At 35.3% G+C, this 22,934-nt stretch overlaps 2 protein-coding genes and 1 long non-coding RNA gene across 9 annotated transcripts; all 3 read left to right on the top strand.

The window, feature by feature from the left end:
- Positions 1-1,533: 1,533 nt before the first annotated feature.
- LOC105142590 (auxin-repressed 12.5 kDa protein-like) lies at positions 1,534-9,318 on the top strand. 5 transcript variants are annotated; one of them, XM_011050288.1, is made up of 4 exons: positions 1,534-2,153; positions 2,325-2,424; positions 2,509-2,585; positions 9,288-9,318. In XM_011050288.1, the coding sequence occupies exons 1-3, from the start codon at positions 1,883-1,885 to the stop codon at positions 2,534-2,536; spliced, it is 399 nt and encodes a 132-aa protein (XP_011048590.1). In that variant the 5' UTR covers positions 1,534-1,882; the 3' UTR covers positions 2,537-2,585; positions 9,288-9,318. The 5 variants fall into 5 exon arrangements, with proteins under 5 accessions (XP_011048590.1, XP_011048591.1, XP_011048589.1 ...); XM_011050289.1 differs by having other exon boundaries at positions 9,292-9,307; XM_011050287.1 differs by having other exon boundaries at positions 1,535-2,153; positions 2,509-2,583; positions 9,284-9,317.
- LOC105142591 (uncharacterized) lies at positions 8,171-22,033 on the top strand. Of its 3 annotated transcripts, XM_011050291.1 has the most exons (12): positions 8,171-8,548; positions 9,049-9,245; positions 9,363-9,545; positions 9,635-9,734; positions 9,824-9,854; positions 12,650-12,692; positions 13,081-13,233; positions 15,269-17,444; positions 17,583-18,987; positions 19,813-19,896; positions 20,363-20,448; positions 21,634-22,033. In XM_011050291.1, the coding sequence occupies exons 2-12, from the start codon at positions 9,187-9,189 to the stop codon at positions 21,754-21,756; spliced, it is 4,443 nt and encodes a 1,480-aa protein (XP_011048593.1). In that variant the 5' UTR covers positions 8,171-8,548; positions 9,049-9,186; the 3' UTR covers positions 21,757-22,033. The 3 variants fall into 3 exon arrangements, with proteins under 3 accessions (XP_011048593.1, XP_011048594.1, XP_011048595.1); XM_011050292.1 differs by lacking the exon at positions 20,363-20,448; XM_011050293.1 differs by lacking the exon at positions 21,634-22,033 and having other exon boundaries at positions 20,120-20,448.
- On the top strand, positions 20,940-21,482 carry LOC105142592 (uncharacterized). Its single transcript, XR_845580.1, has 2 exons — positions 20,940-20,985; positions 21,091-21,482. It is a non-coding gene; the product is annotated as an uncharacterized LOC105142592 (long non-coding RNA).
- Positions 22,034-22,934: the final 901 nt, after the last annotated feature.

Raw genomic sequence — 22,934 nt, 5'->3', positions numbered from 1 at the left:
ATACTTGTGGGATCGCATGTCGAGCTCATCATTACTTGACCAAGTCATTTCCTCCTGTTATTTTGGGTTTCTTCCTCGTCATATATAAACTCGGTCGGCTTGTCGCTGTAACTTTTTCCTTCTTTCATTCTGTTAGTTTTTCTGATGAACGTTGGATTGATTTCTTGTTTTACCATCCAGATCTGACTATTAGGATATTCTCGAGCGTTAGGGGGGAATAAGTTTGTTGCTTCTCTGGAATTGTAGGATCCTTGTTGGTTTTTATGTATAAATCCCTGCACATAATTCTTAACCAGGAGAACACTTTCACTTTTGCATGGCGACCATATCATACGGTACTCCTATCTTTTGTCTTTCTTTGTTCAAAGAAAACCTTGCCTACTTTACTCTTTTTTTCTTTTTTCTTTTCGGGATTCATTTACTTTCCGTTTTTATGTTGCCAAGTGATAAATCAACGTACTAAAAATCCTTTTTTTCCCAATCAACCTATGACTAGAAGGGATTAAGAAAAAGAATATTCATTATAGAAGCTCATCACAGATCAAGGCTCATAGCTCATAGCTAGAAGGTTTGGTAAAATTTCAGGCTCTAACTCTTTTCTAGCTTGACTGTGTGCTAGACTCCAGTTTATATTCATCCGATAAAATGTTGGATCTAATTTCTTTATATTTGGTTGTATATTAAATCCAAGCACATGTAGATCTAACAAGATATTAACTCAACCTTTTTAAACTTGGATACATTAAGCTTAAATGTTTGTGAATCTTGTAAGATATCAAACCTAAATTTTTTTGAATTTAATAGCACATCAAATTTAAGATGCTAGGATCAACACCTTTTTGAACTAAGGATTCCTCCTTATAGAGCACTTATAGTGGAAATCTAGAGTCATCATCTCTCTACATTCTAGTTATGAAAAGAAATCCTCTAAAAATCGTTTATACAATCAATATTAATGATGTTTGTAAGGAATTTAGAGTCATCATCTCTCTACATAGCTATGAAAAGAAATCCTCTAAGAATCGTCTATACAATCAATATTAATGATGTTTGTAAGAGTTTTCCTCCTACTTGGAGATGGAAAAAAAGAAGACCTACAACCCCTTGAATAATAAAAAAAAAAAATTTAAGCTATAAATATGTTTTGAATAACTTGAAAAAAAAATTATTATCGTCATTCTCTTACAACTTATTATCAATATTTATCATATATAAATTAAGAATAAACTTTCTTGTTTTTAAAATTCAATATATATTTACTGCAACTTTTTATAATAAAATAATCTATTTAAATGTTAGAAAGTCTTTAAATTTTTTTTAAAAAAAAACCATTTAATTTGCATGAAATTTAGACCCAGCAACATACGCTAAAATCCTCAATTATAAAAGATAAAAGATGAATATAAATACATGATTATTCATCATCCAAACGCAGTGAAAAATAACTTCCCTGACATTTTGGATTTTGAATTATAATAACTAACCATATTTTATCTTATATCTTTCAGGTTCTTGAATGACAAGCTAAGTACGGCGCCCGACCTTAAAAATTTACCACATAAATTTGATGGCCGCTAACAAAGCCATTTTAGCCGGAGCCATTGCGTCATTATGACCATCAAGATCCACCGCCTTACCCTCTCTTTCTTCTCTCTCAACTTTCCTCTATAAAGAACCCCAACCAACAATTTCATTGCAGAAAAAAACCCAAGAAAATAAAAACTTCTCCTTATCTTCTCTCTGCGTTTCGCTCCCCTTCCCTCTCTTAGTAACAGTCGTAAGTGTTAAGGTCCAACAAAACGAAAAAACAAAAATAAAAAATTGTTTTGATTTTAGGCCTCTCACGGTTGTTGCACGAGAAAATCTGATCGTTTATCTTTTAATGGGATTTCTCCATAAGCTTTGGGACGAAACGCTTGCTGGACCCATGCCGGACACTGGGCTTGGCAAACTTCGAAAGTATAATTCATTCCCTGTACGATCATCACCTCCTGTTAATGCTTCTTCAGCTAATAGCAATGGGGAGATGAACGTAACTCGAAGCATTACTATTATTAGAACAAACAGTTCCAATCTGAGGAACCTTTCTGTGGATCCTGGTTCAGCTCCTCAGTCGCCGGCTCCACCTAGCACTCCTGGGACACCTCTAACACGTATGCTATACTATTTCCCAGCTTAATCAACTTTTTACTAATATATATATATATATATATATTATGTATTTATGTATGAACGTACATATGTTTCTTCTTCTTTCAGTGCGTTGTAAGCTTGGTTGGTGTGTATTTATGCTAATTTGGGCCTTTGGTCATGTATGCATGCAGCTGGGACACCGCGCGGGGATTTCAGAAGAATGACAAGCAGAAATTCGTCAGTTGAAGCATCAGAAAGCGCCGAGCCTCCAAGTCTGACCGTTCATGATTGGTTCTCTCTCAGTTTATACACATGAGATAACTTATTCCCTTGTTTATGGATCGTCTCTAATGTTTGCAGATAAGTTTTTTGCAGGATAGTGAAAAATGATTTGGATCGTTGACAGAGGAAGTGGCCATTTTGCTCGAGATCTGTCGGCAACAATAAACCTTTCTGTGTGTATATGTGCGTGTGCGTGTATATGACCTAATCTGGTAATTATCATTAATAAGACGGTTATTAATTCTCATAGAAGGAGCCGCCACTGCTTCTTGGAGTTTCCTGGAGAGGAGATGAGTCGGAAAACAGGATATCTGATGATTTTGCTCATGTCGAAATTTTTTGTTTGTTTTTAATGTAAATGTCGTCTTTTTCTTCCTTTGGTTTTGTCCTGGTATGGATGAAGGTTGTATATTGCCCTCTCATGATCAATGACTGAGACTCACTGAAGCACTGAAAAATAATTTTAGAATAAATGTCCACAACCACTAAATTAAGCCTGCTTGTGCTCGATATGAAATATATATATTTGTAATATAGTTTGGAAAAATAAAATAATTCAGACTTGATTGATACATAAATTGATTCAAAAAACCTTTTATTACTGAATAAAAAAACAAATCTGCTGTTACTGTTTATTATTACTAGTTGAGTGTCTTTGTTTTCCTTTCCACATTAAAATTAAGAACCATCCACTACGTTTTTTTTTTTCATATTTGAACAGTGAAGCCCTTCCTGTATTAATTAAGCAGAAGCTCGTTGAAGACGGGCTGATTATCGAAAGAGGGAGAAAAGAGATTAAGAACATGAGTGTCGATTGAGATTTGGGTCAAAGAGGCCCAAAAGCACTCTGTCCTTGTCATGGCGAGCTTTTACTGGAACCGAGACAATGGAAAACAACCACGCTACCGATTGCTCTACAATTGAATTATTATTCTTTGCAAATCTCTCTCTCCCTCTCTCGATCGATCGAGAGAGTTGACATACATACCTCAAAGCGGAAAAAATGGTCGATCGATCAAGAGAGTTGGCATACATACCTCAAAGCGGAAAAAATGGTGATGTGGGTATTTGGATACGAGTCTCTAACATGGAAAGCATGATCCATGTTTCAGGTTCTTAGTACGATAAAAGCATTAAGATACCATGATATTGTCCCTTTTTTTTTTTCCCGTGGTGAAGTCTTGAATTTATTTTTTTACTTATCATAAAGTATTTATAATTATTAAAAACTTATATAATTATTTATTTACAACTTATAAAATTAGCCCGAGATATACATAATTTGATCAGGTACACGTTAATTAAACAAATCAAAAAATGCTGCTCCATTGAAGGTTGAGACCTCAAATATTTGTCCCTTCCATATATTTTCTTATTCGGTTCCCCATTCAGATCATTCTGACTTCAATATTTGTCGCTCTAGCTTTGAGGGGACAGCTGAAGAGAACAAAACAAAAGAGCTTGCACATATTCATGAATGGTTTCATGATTTTAGAAGTTGAATTTCCTTGCAACAAGCCAGCGTGGAGTTGCACCACTTGGCCACCACGGATTAGTTAATTGATAAATAAATTCTTGTCTTGGAATGGAGAATTGGTGCATGGCTTTACTGTTTTTACTTAGCCTGTAGTTTTTGTAACATCAAACATACTCACCTCTTTGTTAGAAATTCATTTTAAAATATCATGACTAATGAATATATCTGAAACTAAATTAAAAATGATGTTCTAAGATGTTAAAAAAAAACTTAATTTATTTGTAATATTTGCATATAAAAAATTATTTTCAAATAATTGAAAGAATTAGTATGCCTCTAAATTTGATTTACTCATATATCAATATATTAATGATTTACAATTTATGCAAACCAGATATAAGAAAATATATAACATTTCTTTTATAAATAATTGCATAATATATTACTATTTATATTTATTTAGAAGAAAAACGAAGGCTATTGAAATGTTTAAATATTACAAAAATAAAGTTAAAAATCAACTTAATAAAAAGATTAATAAAAAAATTAATGTGATAAAAAGTGGTAGAGATGAGGTGTATGAAACATATAATGAATTTTATTTTTAAAATAGTATTATTCACTAAAATATAACTTCTTATATTCCTAAATAAAATGATATTATTGAGTTGAAGCATCAAACATTGAAAGAAATAATGAATGTGATGTTAATATATCAAAAATAATTTTAAAAAATAAAATATGTATTATTTTAATATATTTTTAAGTGAAAAATATTTTAAAAAACAATATTTAAAAGCCAATACTCCCTCCCTCATGTTTAAAAGCCACTTGCAAGGATCCAAACTGGTCTTATCATCAAGTGAATGAAGAGCGATGTCACTTCTTAGTGGACAATTTCTAGTTATGAGAAAATTAATGTTAGTGGACAATTTCTAGTTATGAGAAAATTAACCTCCTACCACCAAGATGGCCAGCCCATCACGTTCAAATTAAATCAGTAATTTTTTTAAAAAAAGTTAGATGGAAACATTAATGCATCAAGATCAAAGCATTAATGCTTGAGATTAACACATGTAAGGCTAATTAGTGTGCTGATGGAAACTGTTTCATTGATCACAAAGATGAACACTTGAAATTTACAGGCATGAACATCAAGGAAAAGGTCAAGAACAGAGGCTCCATTATGGCCCTACCTCCCATGTGAAGTAAACGAGGAATATGGCCTTTGTGATCTTTCTTGTGTTGGCGTGTTTATCTTTTTGTCAAGGAATGGAGTCTTGTGATCATAGAATTCCGGTCATTTTATCATCAACCACCGGACAGTGAAAGAAAATTGAATGGCTCAGATCAGCTTGGAAATTTCATCCACTCCTATTTTATTTTATTTATTTTTATAAAATTCTATTTACGTTGTAATTTAGAAGTTTAGGATAATATTTGCTTGCCTTGGTGCTCCAGGACGACTGCAAATAGGAATGACCTGTGTCCTATTTAATTTAAAAATAGGAATGAACAGACATGTCATATATTTTTATGTGATGATATAACCGCAATATTTGCCTTTCACCCAATTATATAAAAATAACTATTTGATTATTGAAATATCTTTTGGTTTTTACATTAGACCCTTACATAATTTCTTTTTAAATTTAAATTTTATAAAAGCTAAAATAACCTATTTTTTATTTATAAAAACATGCTTTTTTTATTTATTTTACATACAAAAATCTATCTTATAAAAATTTTAATCAAATATATATTTTTTTATTTTACTTTTCTAAAATCATAATTAAAAATATTTATTATAATATTATTTATGTTTGATATTATGGCTGAGAAGATTATATGTTAGAGTATATTTAAAAGTGTAAAAAAAAGTTATTTTTTAAAATATTTTTTTATTATAAAATATATTAAAATAATATTTTTTTCCAATTGTTTTTTATATTTTTGATATTAGCACACTAAAAACATTAAAAAATTATTAAAAATATTAATTTAATATTTTTCTTTTAAAAAAATTAAAAATCATGGTTGAACCATAACCAAACAACAACTCCTTAACATTAGATGAGATTTTCTAATACAAATCAAAATTTAAAATTGAACTTCAAAACCAACAAGAACATCCTCTCCCTTGAAAACGTATTTATACATCTAAGAAAAAAAAGAAAGAAAAGGAAACGATAACACGGTAGAAAAATAATTCACGTACTTACCAAACGAGCTTCTCTCCATGTCCAACGAGTATTATTGGTACGACAGGCACTCAATTTTATAATCGTGCTGACCGAAATGGGTATACGATGAGGTCACTTTATTAAGTGGAGTAGAAGGCATGACAATATTTGGTGGGCTTTTGGAGGAGGGTAATTCTGGTAATATCGTAGTAAAATATTTGACAATTTATTTATTTATTTTTGGAAAATTAGAAACACCGAAAAGGCTTAAAACTTGAAAAGCACGACGTGCCCATCTTTCCCTTTCAAACTTTATTTTTTTAAAGAGCCGTTAAGTTTTAGAATCTCTCTTAACGGAGGAATTTAGACGGTTGACCTTGCCCTCATTGTGCATTTAGAGTTACCAAAATGACCCCAGTCCACACTGGTCCAGCTCCATCTGGATACAGTACCTTATGGTCATGGACAACTATACCCTTGTTTCATCAAGACAAAAAATGAAGCTGATGACCCAAAATTGAAGGGAGAAGAAGAAACACAGGGAAGGGGAAGCATGGTTTTAAGGAGGTGTTTGGTACTCACATAAAAATTGTATTTTAAATATTTTTTATTCAAAAATAATATATATTTTTTATTTTAAAAAAATTTATTTTTAATATCTTCACACCAAAATAATATAAAAATATAAAAAATAAGCTAAAGCAAAAAAATAATTTAAAAAAACTCTAGTTGAAATGCTCTCAAACATCTCTTCAATAACGGTTTTAGTTGCACATATTGTTTCAACTTGGTGAAAATTATCAATCATGATTTTAGTTATTCTTTAGAAAAATTATATTTAATATCCTATAGTCTAATGAGAATTATATTTTACCTTCATAACATTACACTTTGTAACACTTTATATCATCTTAAAATAAAAATCAACAAAAATTATTTAAATATTTACAAGATTGTCATCGTGGTTTAAATCATCTTCTGAGGCTTTCAAAACATCAAAACATGTAGAACTATTTTCTTCTTTCTTCAACAACAACACTTCCAGCAACGTCTCATTCTAGAGCATGCAAGAAAAACTTACGTTGAAAAGTTAACTGAATAGATGATTTGTATGAATTATTATTTTTTCGAGTATACTCTTCTTGCTTATATTCTGAGTTACAAAACAAACAATACCTTCCACATAGTCTTTAGCATCCCTTAGTTGTACCCTAGACGATCGAAACAAAGCTAGAGAGGAGAGCATTTGCATGTTAGCATATATAATGACAATATTACCTTGTTTCTCAAAATATAAGATAGGGGGGATTTTATGGATTTTTCAAAACAAAATTGATTTATAATATAAGAAGTAACATAAATAAGGAATTAATGATAGTTGGTTTAAGTGGTTCGATACTTGTTTACCTTTAATAAAATCTTGAGTTTGAGTTTTGTAAACAGAGTTTACTATTACTAAAAAGCTTTACTTCTTAGTAGATTAACTCAAGTCGACTAAAGTAATTAGGGTACAGTAGATTTTTAGATACCGTCACACACACACACAAATAGAGAGAGAGCAAACAAGTTGTTGTTAAATCCATTTTTCTATTTTAGAACACTCTATCTTGATATTTACAAATCTAGAATAAAATTAACTATTTAACACCAATCACTTCCATTTTCAAGCAAAAAAAATAAGTTAGTGCTTACTAATTTCATAATCAACTCACAATAAAACCCTACCCTTACACTAAAAATAATAATAAAAGTTAAGATAAAACATATATTTATATTGTTTTTAAGGTGTTTTTTTCTTGAAATATATTAAATAATATGTATTTTTATTTTTTAAAATTAACATTTACCAGCATTATATCAAAAGATTTAAAAATATAACAAAAATTAATTTTAAACGAAAAGAAGTTAAAGAATTAAGAGTGCGGTTAAACGCAATGCTAATACAAGACACAAGGAAAAGAAGAAGAGTTTGCTGGGCAGTACAGTAATTGAACTTCCACTACCCACAAGTCCATTTTGGTAAATTCAAAATACTAACTCGTCTTTCAAAACTTTTTGTAGTTAATTTTTTTTTTTCAAATTACAAACAAAAAGTTAATGTCTGAGAACTTAACAAAAGACACGCACTCATAGACTAGTACTAGCTTTCTCCCTTTCTCTTCCTGTACTACAGACTACAGAGAGAGAGAGAGAGAGAGAGAGAGAGATAAAGCAAGCAAAGCCAAAAGAAAAGAAAAGAATGGCATTTGAGAAATGAGTAAAGCAAAAACCATCTTGTCATTGTTAGGGTATTCTTAGAACTGCAAAAGAAAATAAAAAAATTAGAAAATAAAGAAACCCAGAAAAACTAATCTCTTTCAAGAAAAAAATTCAAATATATATGAAAAAAAGAGTTAGTACCCAAATGCAGGCACCCAATTTGAAATATAGGATCCGATTCACCCATTTAAGATCTCACTGATTGGTCTTTCAGGTATGATTTAACCCACATTTCTCATCATCTTTTTTTCCTTCTTCTTTTCTGGGTTTAAAAAGTTGGATTCTTTACATGCAAAGTTAGTGCATTTTTGTGTTTGTATGAGTATTTGTCTTAATGGTTGTTTGGATTTTGAATTTGGTTTCCTCTTGGGTCAGGCATTCGGGGTTGGATTTTGATGGAATCAGATCTGGGTTTTGTTTGATTATTCTATGTGAAGTAATGGTTTCTGTTTTTGAGTTATGGCTAATTTTAGGTAGCTTTATTTTTTTGTACTAAGATCCGTGGTTCTTTTTTTTTTTCTCTTTGCAATTAATAAATTTTAAATCTTAACCATTGGATAGTAACTTTATGTTTTGTCCCATTTGGATTTGCAATGTGGGTACTAAATTATTGCTTTCCTTGTTTGATATGCATTTGTGGAGTTTAAATCGGTTTTTAATCAGTTTAAACTGTAAAATTGGTAATCCATTTATTGGTTTTGTTTTTACTTTCAGAATTTGCATTGCGGGTTGGGTTCCTTTTGGACTGAAGATCTGCTTGTTTCTGAGACTTGATTAATCAAGGCTTGACTACATCCATTTATATGAGGAGGTTGGAGCATACAGAACTAGTTTAAATATACTGGTGAGAAAATGAAATCCAATGCACTTCTCGACTATGCTGTGTTTGAACTGTTGCCAAACCTGACACGGTGAGTTTTTATTCATAAAGTTTTATGTGCTTGTTGTGTTTGTGTGTGTGTGTGTGTATGTGTGTATGTGTGTGTGTGTGTGTTTTGATGCATTAACTCATCTTTCCCTTTTGGCAGATGTGACTTGTTTGTTTCAAGTAATGGAAACACAGAGAAGCTTGTGTCTGGACCAGTAGAGCCATTTATTACTCATTTGAAGGTTGCAGAAGAACAAGCTTCACAGGCAGTCCAGTCAATTAAACTAGAGGTTGACCGGTGTAGAAATGCTGAGACTTGGTTCACAAAAGGAACACTTGAGAGGTTTTTTGCAGTGCTATCTGAGACAATTTCTTTCTGTAGGAAGAAATGGTTCGTTCATCTTTTGACAAGATTGCACTTCATGTTTTCAGGTTTGTGCGTTTTGTCAGTTCACCTGAGGTTTTAGAGATGGTCAATACATTTGATGCAGAGATGTCTCAGTTAGAAGCAGCCCGGAAAATATATTCTCAGGTAACGACTACCATTTTATCAAGTAGGGAATAATCATGATAATTATTGGAAAAGCAGTTCTCACTGAATTTGAGGTTCCTTTGATTCAGGGGTTGGGAGATCAACTTTCTGGTGCTTTAGGTGTGTATGTTTCTTTCATTTTTTTCGGTTTCTTCTGAATACAGTAATGCTAAAAAGATAATATCTTCCATCTAAATACATACTAGATAACTGATTTTATTGCCATCAACTTGGGGAACTATAAAATATACCCTAGAATCCTAGTTCTCACACATCCTCACTGACCTCCATTGCAATTCATGAATCTTCAATTGCTTGGAAATTGGTTAATGAACTTACTGGTTTTCTTGGAAAGAAAATGCATTCTCATTAATGTTTTTTAAGATAAAATAAGAATTTTATTGTAAAGAAAATGACTTAGTAGATAAATCAGGAGACAGAGATATCATCTCATGAAAGAAGTACGAGTAGAACAAAATAAAAACAGCAAAGCGCTCCTATCCCCCTGAATATCAGCTGGGGAACTACCTTGAAAAGCATCCAGCATTGCATCACAATGTTGTTTGAAACACAGTCCTGGTGAAAACAGTTTACTTGATGAGAAATGGTTTTTGAAAATTGTCACATGACTCTCCATCAAAATACACCAAATGCCCCTCTTTCAGAAATCTTGCGTTTCTTCCTGCTTCCAAGACCACAAGGGAACTGGAAGTAAGTCTACCACCCTAATCAGAATCATGAAGGCTCAGCCCCAAAAGTGAATAAACCCCAAGTATATAATGGTTCTGTCTCCCCTCTTTGGTGGCATACATAAATTTTAGATAAGAGGAGTTATTGTCTCATGGAAATTACAGATTTTATATTATATGTCCAGATTTACTGGTCAGAGGTACCTAAAATCAGATTCTTTAATGAAGATTTCCTTATTAAATAGTAGGAAACTCATACTGGCTACAGAGTCAAAATAATTTACTTTGATATTCTATATTGTTGCGTGCATCTTCCTTGGTCTCTTCCTCTAGTTACACTAGTTTCAGAATTAGCAATGAATCTATATTACTTTGGGTCCTCTTGATATCCTAGTGTCCTGGCTCAAAAAGAATTTTTTCTAATTTTCTTTCTTTCATGGTGTTAAGTGTAAATTACTTGCACATGTTATCACATATATAGCGCGTTGAGTTCTACAGTCTTGGTAATTAGCAAATGTTTATACTGTGACAAACATGTGGATTTGAAGATTCAAGGAACTCTTTTCACATGCATTGGTGGATAAACACATATAAGCTGTCTTGAAAAGATTTGTTTATTGGAATATGTCACCCTGGATTAAATTATGCAGAAGTTGAAATAACTAGAAATGAAAACTTGCCCAACTGGAAGTTCAGAAATTTATTCATGACGTCTCGTCTTTTATATCTGGAATTCTTTAGCAAAGAGCTGGTATTTATTGTTGTAATTAAGGATATGACATAACATCTTATGCTTTCCAGTTTTAAAATTGAAATGTCACTTGCTACTACTTTTAATGGTTTTTTCATGGAAAATGCCTTGAATTGAGACAAAGAATAAGGATGACATGTATTTCTGGTTTATAATGGAATTAGCCAATATTACTCTTTTACAATGGGAAATAGATATTGAGCAATGCTAGTTGTGTGCTTATTTCATTTGCAAAGCTGAACGAAGGCTTGATAGAGTTACATTACAATCAGTGACAAAGAATAGAACTTCTACTTGTTAATTGAATGTTTGGGTGTTGGTGGAATAGCACATTAGATAGCAAGTTGTCAGCTATAAGACGTTAAAGCTTCTGTAAAGGTTGACTTTGGTTGAGATAGTAAAAGTAAAAGCTGGTTTCTCAAGTGGGATGAAGTTTGCTTGCTGTTTCATCCCTATTGGGGTTGACAGGTGACCCCTATTTCTTGGTGAGAGCATTGGACAATATTTTGAAGTGATTGCATGCTCAGTGAGTTCACGTGGTATGGGAGCATTTCTCATGATAAACCGGGGTTAAATCTTGCTTTCATTTGAATGAAAGGTTGCAGTCAAGCAATAGATAGGCAACAGAGGGATGCCATGTGAAATATGAAGAGATGAAAAAATATGTTTCAATTGGAAGTGCTAAGATTCCTGGATCTGTTTCTTGGAGTGGTTCATCTGGTACTGAATGTGCATGGAAGGTGTTGGTTGTAGGACAGGGATAGTTTGCCCTTTGAACATTCACTTAATTTAATACTGGTCTTAAGGGGGTTTGAGCATGGTCTAAGAACATTGTGGTTCTTGGCATATTTAGCCAGTGAATATAGAAATATGTTTGCTGGTTACCTAAATCATGGATCTGCTGTGTCATCCTCTGCTTAGTCCCGAAGAAGTTTGGTCAACATTTAAACGGTTGGAGTTAATGAATATACTGATTGGCATTGGCAAGTTCACAAGAAGCACACAATTGAATACTTTGCAGTTGGCCTTATTTCAAACACAATCAGTGTAGAAAATTATCATTTGGCTTGTTCTTTCTTCTCTTAATATGTTTTAGTCTCTTGAAGAGATCTAAAGGAGTAAAAATGTGAAAAGGTACATACACGTAGAAATGAAAAGTATGTTGTAACACCAAGTTGTCAGGTGATAAATGAACAGATTTCTTGAAGACTGGCATTGCAAAAATGTTGTTTATGCTGTTTTTTTATTACTACTGTGCTAACTGTATGACATTGCAGCTGTGTTTGAAATGTAGTGAAGAAAATTCTGAAACCATCTGTTGGTCATCTCTGATTTGTTTTGAATTCATTATCCTTTATTAATGAATATGTGAAATTTCATTCAATACCTAAACTAGATTATTCTTCCTAACCTAGATTTTTTGTAACATATTTATTGCTCATATGCTGACTTATTGGGTGGGTGATTTTCTCCAGGCAGGGATGGAACAGAAACCACAACAGGAGCTGATGCAACAAAGTAAGGACCTTTGGTTCCATTGTATTCTGGGTTTTGCTTGCTCGGGTGTGGGGCATCACTCTTTATGTGCTTTTGATTATGTTTGGTCAATACTTGAGAGTTTTCTGAATTTGTTTGAGCTTGTTAACTTCATCTTGTCTTCAAAATTTTTGAATTTGTTAGATGATTAAGATTTTATCATTTAATAAGGCATGAGCATAAGCCAGAGCATCTTTAGCTGCCTATTGAAGTAGTTGCAGTGCAATGTTAATCATTAAAGTTTTTTTTTTTTTAAATGGACATGCTTTTACTGCAAGATATAGTCTGATATTGTGCTTACATAGGTGCTTGCCATGCTTAAATCTCTCTTAAAATTTCCTTTAATGCTGTTACTTGTTCTATCATGCAGGAAGGAGCTTCTAAGGGCAATTGATGTGAGGCTTTCTGCAGTTAGGGAGGATTTAGCCACAGCCTATGCTAATGCATCTGCTACTGGATTCAACCTTGACACTGTTCCAGACCTCCAGCATTTCGCAGATCGCTTTGGTGCCCATCGCTTGAAGTAAGCTGTTTGGGAACTCCATGCATAGTTGCTCTCTCCCCCTCCTGTTACTTTTGTTTGTTTGTGTGTTTCATGTGCTTTCAACTTAATCCTGTGTTTTCTAATCATTTGGTGCTTAGTGATGCCTTTTGATGTGGTTTTAGGGGGGGGGTGTTAGGGAAATGGAATAAATGATTCTTCAGTTGGGTGCAAACACATGTGGTATCAGGAATGAAGAGGAAGAGGGAAATTTGACCAAAATAGAGAGTGGAATTTCAATTTAGGCTTAGCTGGAATTTTTTTATGTTGTATGATGGCTTGTCTATGGGACTAGTGTTAAAGTGTGGAACTGGACAGCCTCCAAGCCACTTCTCAGCACAGAGTGGAAGATGACATGGAAACATTGGTTCTAGCTTTCCTACTCAATCTTGAACAAATTTCACTGAACCTTGGTTCTGTATAAATTGTTCTTTTCCTACCCAGTTACCTGGTGTGTGAATCCATCAAATGAACTGTTTATTGTGCTGTGACTCTAGAATTTTTAGAAAAAACTTATTAACCTAAAAGGTGTGGCGAGGTTCACAACCCAGAGTTTAAATGCATGTCATATTCATCTTTCTGTTGTGTAATTTTTTTGATAGGCAATTCAAAATATCAAAAATGACTTTTAGCCTCGGTCATTTTAGGACATTAGAAATGCCTATATTAATCTTCCTTTAAAGGTAAATAAATTCTGCAATTGCAAGGTGCTGATCTGAATTTTATTGATGTGGAACTTGAAATTGAAAGATGTCATTTCTAGGTGGTTCTTAGGTGCTCTTGTTGCGGCTCCTCTGCCTAAGAAACAAATTTGACTTGTCAAGGCTGTTTTAGCTGTAGCACTGCTGATATAGTGCAGCTAGTGTCCACTGTTGTGTTTAAAGTATCACAATAGGGTGCATCATCTGACTGCTTAGCTATTTAGAAAATGAATTATGACCAAGGACTTAAAGAATGTAAGTTTAATTTAAAATTTAGATGTATTGGCAAGTCAAAGACATGGCTTCTATTTATGACTTGGAAAAATGGGGAAGTTTCAGGCAACTCCATGTGGTGTATAGATGCTGTTGGCTTATGCTGCTCTGTAGTTTTTATTGATGCATGACAGTCATTGCATGCAAGTGATCATATAGTGCATGAAAAGGAACTAAATGTCTTTGGATTGTTTGAAATGATAGTGTTTCTTTTCCCTATCTTTTTCACTGATCTAACATTGCACATCATTGAGTTGATTGATGTATGGCCTGCATGATGTCTTATTTAGGTAGTTCTCCTGGTGATTCATTGAGATCATGAAGATCTATAGTTGCTTGAGTTTCTCTCTTAAGCTCAAATTGTGAGTTTTACAAATATATTGAGCTCATACCAGAATTGGGGAGTTATTTTTCTCTGTTGCCATTAGAATTTCTTGTGACTGACTGCTGATTTTTTTTTTAATCTTAGTGCTTTGGGGGATTCCTTCAAGTGGACCACATAGGTTACTGGTTTAAAGTACCAAGGACACTTGAGTAATTAAATTGTTCATGATTGTGTTGAGTGTTGTCCTTGTTGAACTCTGGGACCGGTCATTATGAAAACTTTTTATTGGGCACTGTTTAGAATCTTTCAACTTGAGATATTCGCATATGTGGTTGTGGACCCTACATTTGCTTTTAATATGCCCTTCTGGTTCCACCATCTAGGACAAAGCAGATGGTATTCTGGAGCAAAATTAGCAAGGAAAAGATTTTAAACTTCTCGCATTTGGAATCTTATTATCAAAACAGAGAAAGTTGACATCCTATCTTAATTGATTTAATAAGTATTAAAAAAGGACAAACATTCCAATCTTCTTAATTTCACCTGTCACAATATGGCTGGTTTAGCTGTTACAGGGTTGTTTTCTGTTTTAAAAGTTCCAGCTTCCTTGTACTTCCCACCTTTTTTCTTAAGTCTTATTTACCTTGTCCACAAACTCTAGTTAGCTAGATTTTTCTTCTTGTGACAATTTAATTGAGGTATTAAATATTTCGTGCAGTGAGGCTTGTACCAAATTTATGTTACTGTGCCAGAGAAGACCAGACCTGACCAATCCATGGAAGCCAATTGTGGGGGATCAAGTGGTCCGGTCCTCGTGGGGATCTGACATGTCAATTGATGACCCCACTGAAGATGAAGGTGGTTCCTACCTGACCAGGCCCCACCAAAACCCATTCCAAAATAAGCACCAACATCAGCAAGCTAGCCAAGAACTACAACAAATAGAAACGACACAAACCCAATTCCACCTTAACCAATCCAAGTCCTCCACTTGTCAACAACCCAATTCCTCTCTCGCTACACAGCAACAGACTATTCAGAACGAGAACAAGGAAGAAGAAAAGAAGAAAGAGGAGGCTGTGCCTAATTCAACAACAAGTCTACCAAGCAAGCCTTCTAGGAGACTCAGTGTTCAGGACAGGATCAACCTGTTTGAGAACAAGCAGAAGGAGAGCTCAGGTGGCAAACCTGGAGCTGTAGGTAAATCTACAGAGCTGAGGAGACTATCATCTGATGTTTCATCTGCACCTGCAAATGCAACTGAAAAGGCTGTGTTGAGGAGATGGAGTGGTGCAAGTGATATGAGCATTGACTTGGGAAATGATAAGAAAGATGATGGCAATATAGACAGCCCCTTGTGTACACCCTGTTCATCCTTTGTATCTGGAACCAAAAGTAATGTGTTTCCTGTCTCATCAGATGATGATAAGGACAAGAAAGGGTTGAATGATACAGAAAGTGCAGCAAATTTAGTTAAGTTGGAGACCAAGAGCCTTTCTGGGTTTAAAGATCAGGGTGACTTGCAAACTCATGGTGGTGGGCCTGCGAGGAAGGACAAGGAGGTGAATTTGAAGGGGAAAGTGAATTTGAAAGATCAAGTAGGGTCTCTGGCCCAGTTGAGGTCATCTGCAGGTACAGTGGAGGAATCAGGGGTGGGTGATCAGGTGGTTTTGGAGAAGTTGAAGGGTACTTCAGGTGGGGAAGAGAGGACTGTTGGAGCTGAAGCTCAACTGAATTTTCAGGAGAAGTCGAGAGGTTTTCCAGATAAGGTGGAGATTGTTGCAGTGAAAAATCAGGTTGATATGCAGACCCAGATTGGAGGTTTTGTGGGCAGGGTTGGGAATGTGGCATCTGGGAATAGAATTGACGACATTAAAATAAGGGATCAGTCCTCGAGTCAGTCAAGGTCTGGGGTTTCTCAGACTCATACTAGATCTTTTTCAGGACAGTTTGAAGGTGGTTTTGGAGTGAAGGATAAGGAATTGCCAACTAAAGTGACTGACTTGGATCTGTCGGCTTCTCAGACACAGCAGAAATTGTTTAAGGGTGGAGTTGATCAGGCAAGGAAGGAGGACACTGAACAGATAACAGAGGATGATCTTGAAGTTTCAAAAATGAAGGTCCAGAAACAACCTTTTTTGGGTTCAGAGCAATTTAGGAAGCTGCAGGGTAGGAGGGATGAGAGTGGATCTATTCATGGAAGCAACAAGCCTAGCTTTCCCAGAAAGTATTCTGAGAGTCAAGAGAGCATTGGTTCTCAGCAAGTACCATCGGCAGATCAGTTTCAAAGGGTGAGGCAGTCTAAGGGGAATCAAGAATTAAATGATGAGCTGAAGATAAAGGCAAATGAGCTTGAAAAGCTTTTTGCTGAACACAAACTTCGCATTCCTGTTGACCAATCCAGTTCTGCTCGGAGAGGCAAGCCTAGTGAAGTGCAATCTGAACTGGCAGCAAGTTTACAGTACAGAAAACCAGTAGCTGTAGAGATATCTCCTGTTCAGTTTCAGGAAAAGACGGTGCTTGAACCAACTGGGAGTTCTAGTGATACTGGAAAGTTTAGCACTCCACCAAGGAAGATAGTAGATCATCAGGACTGTGGCAGTTCTCTCAGGCAGAGTTTCTCTGAGATTAGTTTTTCAGATGATTCTAGAGGGAAATTTTATGAGAGGTACATGCAGAAAAGAGATGCAAAACTGAGGGAGGAGTGGGGTACAAAAAGATTGGAGAAGGAAGCCAAGTTGAAGGCCATGCAGGAAAGTCTTGAGCGGAGTAGAGCTGAGATGAAGGCAAAATTTTCCTGCTCTGCAGACAGACAAAATTCCTTGTCTGATACTCACAGATGTGCAGAAAAGCTCAGATCATTCAATTTTAATTCAAGTACAAAGAGAGAACAGGTATTTTATCTTTCAGTTGTCCATGGAAAATGAGTGCTGAAGCTAATAAGTTTCAGCATTAATTTTGTTATTTTTTTTTTCTTGCTTGTTGCATTGGAATTTCAAAGCTCCCTTTGTAAGGCTTTCTTTTTCCCTCAGCCAGTAGATTCCATTCATAGTGAAGAGGATGAAGATCTTTCCGAATTTCCAGAACAAATTTATTATGGAGAGGACAGATCATTCAATGAGGTGTCTTTAGGGGGCATTGCTTCTAGAAGCTCTCAAAACAAGAAGCTCTTGCTGAACAGAAATTCATCTTCATCCACCCCTCGCACCACAGTAGTGCCAGTTCCACGGTCATCATCCAAAATTTCCAACCCAAGTTCCGGGAGGCGGAGAGTACAATCAGAAAATCCTCTTGCACAGTCTGTTCCAAACTTCTCCGATTTCAGAAAAGAGAACACAAAGCCCTTGTCTGGAGTTAGCAAAGCGGCAAATCGCTTGCAGGTGAGAACCTATGCTCGCAGCAAGAGTTCCAGTGAAGAGATGCCTCTGGCCAAGGAAGAAAAGAACCAGCGGTCTCAATCCTTGCGCAAAAGCTCTGCTGGTCCTGTTGAGGTCAAGGATTTGCCCCCATTAAACTCGGATGTTGTTTTGGCACCATTGAAATTTGATAAAGAGCAAACTGAGCAGATCCCATATGACAAATTCTCAAAGAATGTGGAGTCAAAGCCTTTCCTCAGGAAGGGCAATGGTATAGGTCCTGGTTCTGGAGCAACTGTTGCGAAACTGAAAGCTATGGTAGCATCTGAGACTTTAAAAAATGAAGAATTTGAAGAATCAGCCTTTGAGGCAGAAGATTCAGTTGATGAGGCAAAGGAAGAAGAAGATGAGGGACTTGAAACAACCGAGATTGAAGATTGTGCTAATATGGATAATGGCAAACCAAGACTAAGCCTGGATTCAGACAAGAGGGGTACATCTGGATCTGAGAATGATGAATCTCTGAGATCGATTTCTCAAATTGATCCTTCTTCAGTTGCTGAATTGCCTGTGTCTGTGCCTTCAACATTCCATGCTGCAGGATCTCTGCAGGACTCACCTGGGGAAAGCCCTGTGTCATGGAACTCACGCATGCAACATCCATTTTCCTACCCCCATGAGACCTCAGATATTGATGCTTATGTGGACTCTCCAATTGGGAGTCCTGCATCATGGAATTCTCATTCTCTGACCCAAACAGAGGCTGATGTAGCTCGGATGAGGAAGAAGTGGGGAAGTGCACAGAAACCTATTCTTGTTGCCAATTCATCCCATAATCAGTCTCGAAAGGATGTGACCAAAGGGTTCAAACGGTTGTTAAAGTTTGGAAGGAAAAGTCGTGGGGCAGAGGGTTTGGTTGATTGGATTTCTGCTACCACTTCTGAAGGAGATGATGATACAGAAGATGGGCGAGATCCTGCCAATCGGTCATCAGAAGATTTGAGGAAGTCAAGAATGGGATTCTCACAGGGTCACCCTTCAGATGATGGCTTTAATGAAAGTGAGTTGTTCAATGAGCAAGGTAAGCTATATTTGCTTTTCCTGATTGATTAGCTATTATTCTTCTCTTTTCTTAGAATCTTAATCTACTCATATTTAACCTTAGGAAGTGCTTGCAACTATTTCTTTCAAGTGAAAATATCTCATGGTAGCAAGGTTTTAATTTACCTCAAGTGTTCTAGCTATCATGGGTGTATGGGTTGACAATGATTTCTTGCTCCCTTAACTGTTGGTTCATGAAGGGAATTTATAGACAGATCTGAATCTTGATTCTATTTGAATGTCAAGGAGTTATAAAAGCAAAATGCTGCATTTAGTTTAAAGTAACCTCCTTTTCTATTCATCCTGCACTAATTTTTCTGCTGTATTGTTTCTTTTTTAGAGTTTCAATGATTCTTGAGACCTCTACCAGTGCTGGAGCTTTTGGCATAAAAAGCAGTGCCTGGTCTTTGATACATGGATCTCAATTTTTTCTCTGCTTGCATGCTGATATTTAATTGGTAGTCAATGAGTTGACCTCCTTTGCTCATCCTATGTGAATAAAAATGGTTTAGAAATCATATACCAGAAATTGTTAAAAGTGGCATGATTTGAACATAATTATCAATGAAGCGAGCATGACCTCTGCTCTAGATCTTTACATCTGAAACTTGTGTATTATTGAATAAATTGTCCTTTATGTAATACCTTCAGGTGAACAGAGATTTGGCTGGCTCTTTTACAAATTGCACATATTATGCCACCAAATGGTGGAGTTTTTCCTAGGTTTTCTTAATTGGATTATGAGTTTTGATTGCAATGCTGAATTGTTGCATAGATGACTTGACCCTTGTCATTTTTTTTGCAGTTCAAGCATTACATAGCTCCATACCAGCACCTCCAGCAAACTTCAAATTGAGGGATGATCATTTGTCTGGAAGCTCTATTAAAGGTGAATGTTTTCTTGTTAATATTCTAAATTACTCAATTCTTAAATTTCTTCACAATAAATTGCTTGGCATGTTAGGCTGTTGAATATTCTGTCAAGTCATGTTTAAAGGACTTCCCAGCTTTATCTGATGTATTTCCAGAAAAGTTTTCATTGCACATTGCACAGAGTAGCTTCAAATTAGGTGCCTCTCTAATTTCTCCAAATTTGAACCTGAATCTGTTAGGGTAAAGTAAGATGCTTGTTACTGAGATGAGCTGGTAAGCTGGTCCAAATACCTTGGTGTTTTGTGCTGTCGCTTGACTTGATATGAAGACAAACCTGAGAACATCAATGCTCTGTTCATTGACTTTATAGCGAGTTAATAGAGCTGAGCTTGTGGTCATCACTTAAACTATTTCAATTGCATGCAAGCATTAAAATGCTATTGATTGGTTGATATCTTTCCATGATTATGGGGCCAACCAAGGGACTAGCTGCATGATAGGGGAGGCATTCGCCCTGCATGTGTTTCTTACTGATGTAGGATTCAGGAACATGAAACTTCCACTCAAGGTAATGCTTTCTTCAAAATCTTCTTACAGAACTGAACACCCCTTCACAAGTGTTTGAGAGGTAGGTTTTGTTCGTGAGCATGGTTGCCTGGTCTAATGCATATCCTCTCATGTTAAAGCTGGCATGTGATCCATGACCTATGCTCTGCATAAAAATCAATAAACGAGGTGTAGCATGTGTATGTCAGTATGTTTGTACTGTTGCACCGATAAAATAAGAATCATGTTCTGTCTTAGTGCATGTTCGGGAGTGATAAATGTTAGCATTTCAAGTGCTTTTCGCTCAGAAATATATCAAAATACTATTTTTTATTTTTTAAACTTCATTTTTGATATTAGCACATCAAAACAACTCAAAAGCACAAACAAAAAATTTAATTTTAAGCCAAAAAAAGTTCAAATTTTGGGCAAACAACATGTTGGCTGCAATGCCAAACACACCCTTAGACTTGTTTGCATGATTATTGTCATGCATGGCTAGTTTCCATGAATTGTTTTTTAGCGTGTACTATATAAAACCTTGGACCAGTAGGGGTAGGTTTTACAATCTTGCACTTCACTGGACCTGTATGAATGTGAATGTTTTCAATACATGCATTATGATACAATGGAAGACATTCTATGGATATTTGCCTAGGGGTAGGTTTTACAATCTTGCACTTAACTGGACCTGTATGAATGTGCATGTTTTCAATACATGCATTATGATACAATGGAAGACATTCATGGATATTTGCCTTGCATGACTCTAATCATTTAATATTGCACATGTTCATGATTCTTATTTGATCGGTGCAGCATTACAAAAACACATGAAAATCAGGAATTTGGGATTTGTTTATCGCCTTTGAGATTTGACTCCTTTAGCTTAACAGCTTAAGAAAGAGGCTTATGTTTGATCTATTGAGCTAAATTAATTTTTTTCAAGTCTGACCATCTGAGTGGCACACAAGTGGTTCAAGTCCTTTGCAGACCCGTTGTTAACAAGTTTTCAAGACATTTTATGTTCAGTGTAGCTACCTAACAGAAAACAAGGAAAAAAAACTGTTGATTGTTTATGGAGTATTTAGTAAGAGTTTGATTTCATTTACTTTATGTGATGAACAACGTTTTATTAAAAGTTATCTGTTTTGGAGTTGGTTATTTATGATGATTTGCTTACACATTTTAAGTTCAAATTTTACAGCACCACGGTCATTCTTCTCTCTGTCATCCTTCCGAAGCAAAGGTAGTGACTCAAAGCTTAGATAATCACTTAAGAGAAAAGCTTGGAGCTACTCCTGGAATCATCAATCAAGTGATAGTGTAAAGGGATTACATATAGGATACGAACGCATGTGCTCGAATATGTTGTATATTGTATTGAACCAAAATTGCCTACTGGCGTTCTTGGGATTTTGGTAGTCTAGGAGCATTCTTTTTTCTATTACTCAGTCTCCAGCCATGTGTGATGTATATGAGAAATCGAACTCTTGCTAGAATTAGAGTTGTTGACAATTTAAGGAGAGTGATGTGATTATATGCGGAGCAATAGCTTGTATACAATGCTTGTTATTTTACCATTCTTCTCCACTCCATTAATTTCATGTCATCGTTTCTTGTTAAAATTGCCAATACTTGTTAAGCAAGTCAATGCTCTTGATGTCGATAGGCATCTTTTGCACAATGTAGTGTCATCAAGGAAAGCTGTGTTCCATTGATGTTGACCCCTGGGCTCATAGGATTGTTGTGGATGAGGATGTTCTTCAAGTTCCGATTGCTGAAACCTACTCAGTTTTATGTCGCGTGTCCCCGCGGGCTGATAGGCTGAAGGATTTACATCCCTCTCAATATTGTCACCTCAAAATAGATTGGTCGAAGCTATATCAAATTCGAATGCAGAAATATAATATTATGTATTTATGTGATCGATAAAACAGCAGCTCGTTAAATTTTATGCTGACAAATGTCATGATCGTGTGGTTAATGTCATGATCGTGTGGTTGCATTACATATGGACATGTAATTACGTAAGTACAAGTTGTTCTGTATATTTTTTAATCTAGGCTCTCCCTGGTCAAGAAAAGAATCATAGAGGAGAAACATGAAGACAAAATCTCGTTAGGATTAATGATTGAATCATCATAAAAGTTGATATCTCTTCATTTACAGCTCATCTCATTAGGTTTCTGTGCCCAGCACTCTATGGACATTCAAATGGCCGGCTTTGTTGGCGTAGCGTACTGTCCACTTGCCATCCCCTTTGGTGAGAGGCAAATCAAGCCAACCATTTATTGCATTGGCCGCAACCTTTCTTGTGTGCCTACTCTGCTTTCACATAGTTGACATGGCTCATACCATCAGTTCTAGCAATAAAACTTGGTCAAATTAAGCTTTAAAGTTAATCTCAGCCTAGTCAAAACTTAGCCAAATAGTGCCCACCACAAGGGGGCAGAGAGAACTAGCTGGAAAACAACAAACTAAATTACCGCTTTGTTTCAAGCAATT

Source organism: Populus euphratica, unplaced genomic scaffold (assembly GCF_000495115.2).
Source record: "Populus euphratica unplaced genomic scaffold, PopEup_1.0 scaffold209.1, whole genome shotgun sequence".
In the NCBI taxonomy this organism is placed as follows: domain Eukaryota; kingdom Viridiplantae; phylum Streptophyta; class Magnoliopsida; order Malpighiales; family Salicaceae; genus Populus; species Populus euphratica.
This window is presented reverse-complemented; position numbering and strand designations above follow the sequence as displayed.

What these genes read in the sequence shown, in the direction of transcription:
- LOC105142590 (XM_011050288.1), top strand. Translation starts at nt 1,883, where the DNA reads ATGGGATTTCTCCATAAGCTTTGGGACGAAACGCTTGCTGGACCCATG. An exon ending in TCCTGGGACACCTCTAACAC is followed by an intron (nt 2,154 to 2,324) that starts GTATGCTATACT and finishes GTATGCATGCAG; the next exon opens with CTGGGACACCGCGCGGGGAT. An exon ending in AGTCTGACCGTTCATGATTG is followed by an intron (nt 2,425 to 2,508) that starts GTTCTCTCTCAG and finishes AGTTTTTTGCAG; the next exon opens with GATAGTGAAAAATGATTTGG.
- LOC105142591 (XM_011050291.1), top strand. Translation starts at nt 9,187, where the DNA reads ATGAAATCCAATGCACTTCTCGACTATGCTGTGTTTGAACTGTTGCCA. An exon ending in ACAAAAGGAACACTTGAGAG is followed by an intron (nt 9,546 to 9,634) that starts GTTTTTTGCAGT and finishes TCATGTTTTCAG; the next exon opens with GTTTGTGCGTTTTGTCAGTT. An exon ending in CAAGTACAAAGAGAGAACAG is followed by an intron (nt 17,445 to 17,582) that starts GTATTTTATCTT and finishes TTTTTCCCTCAG; the next exon opens with CCAGTAGATTCCATTCATAG.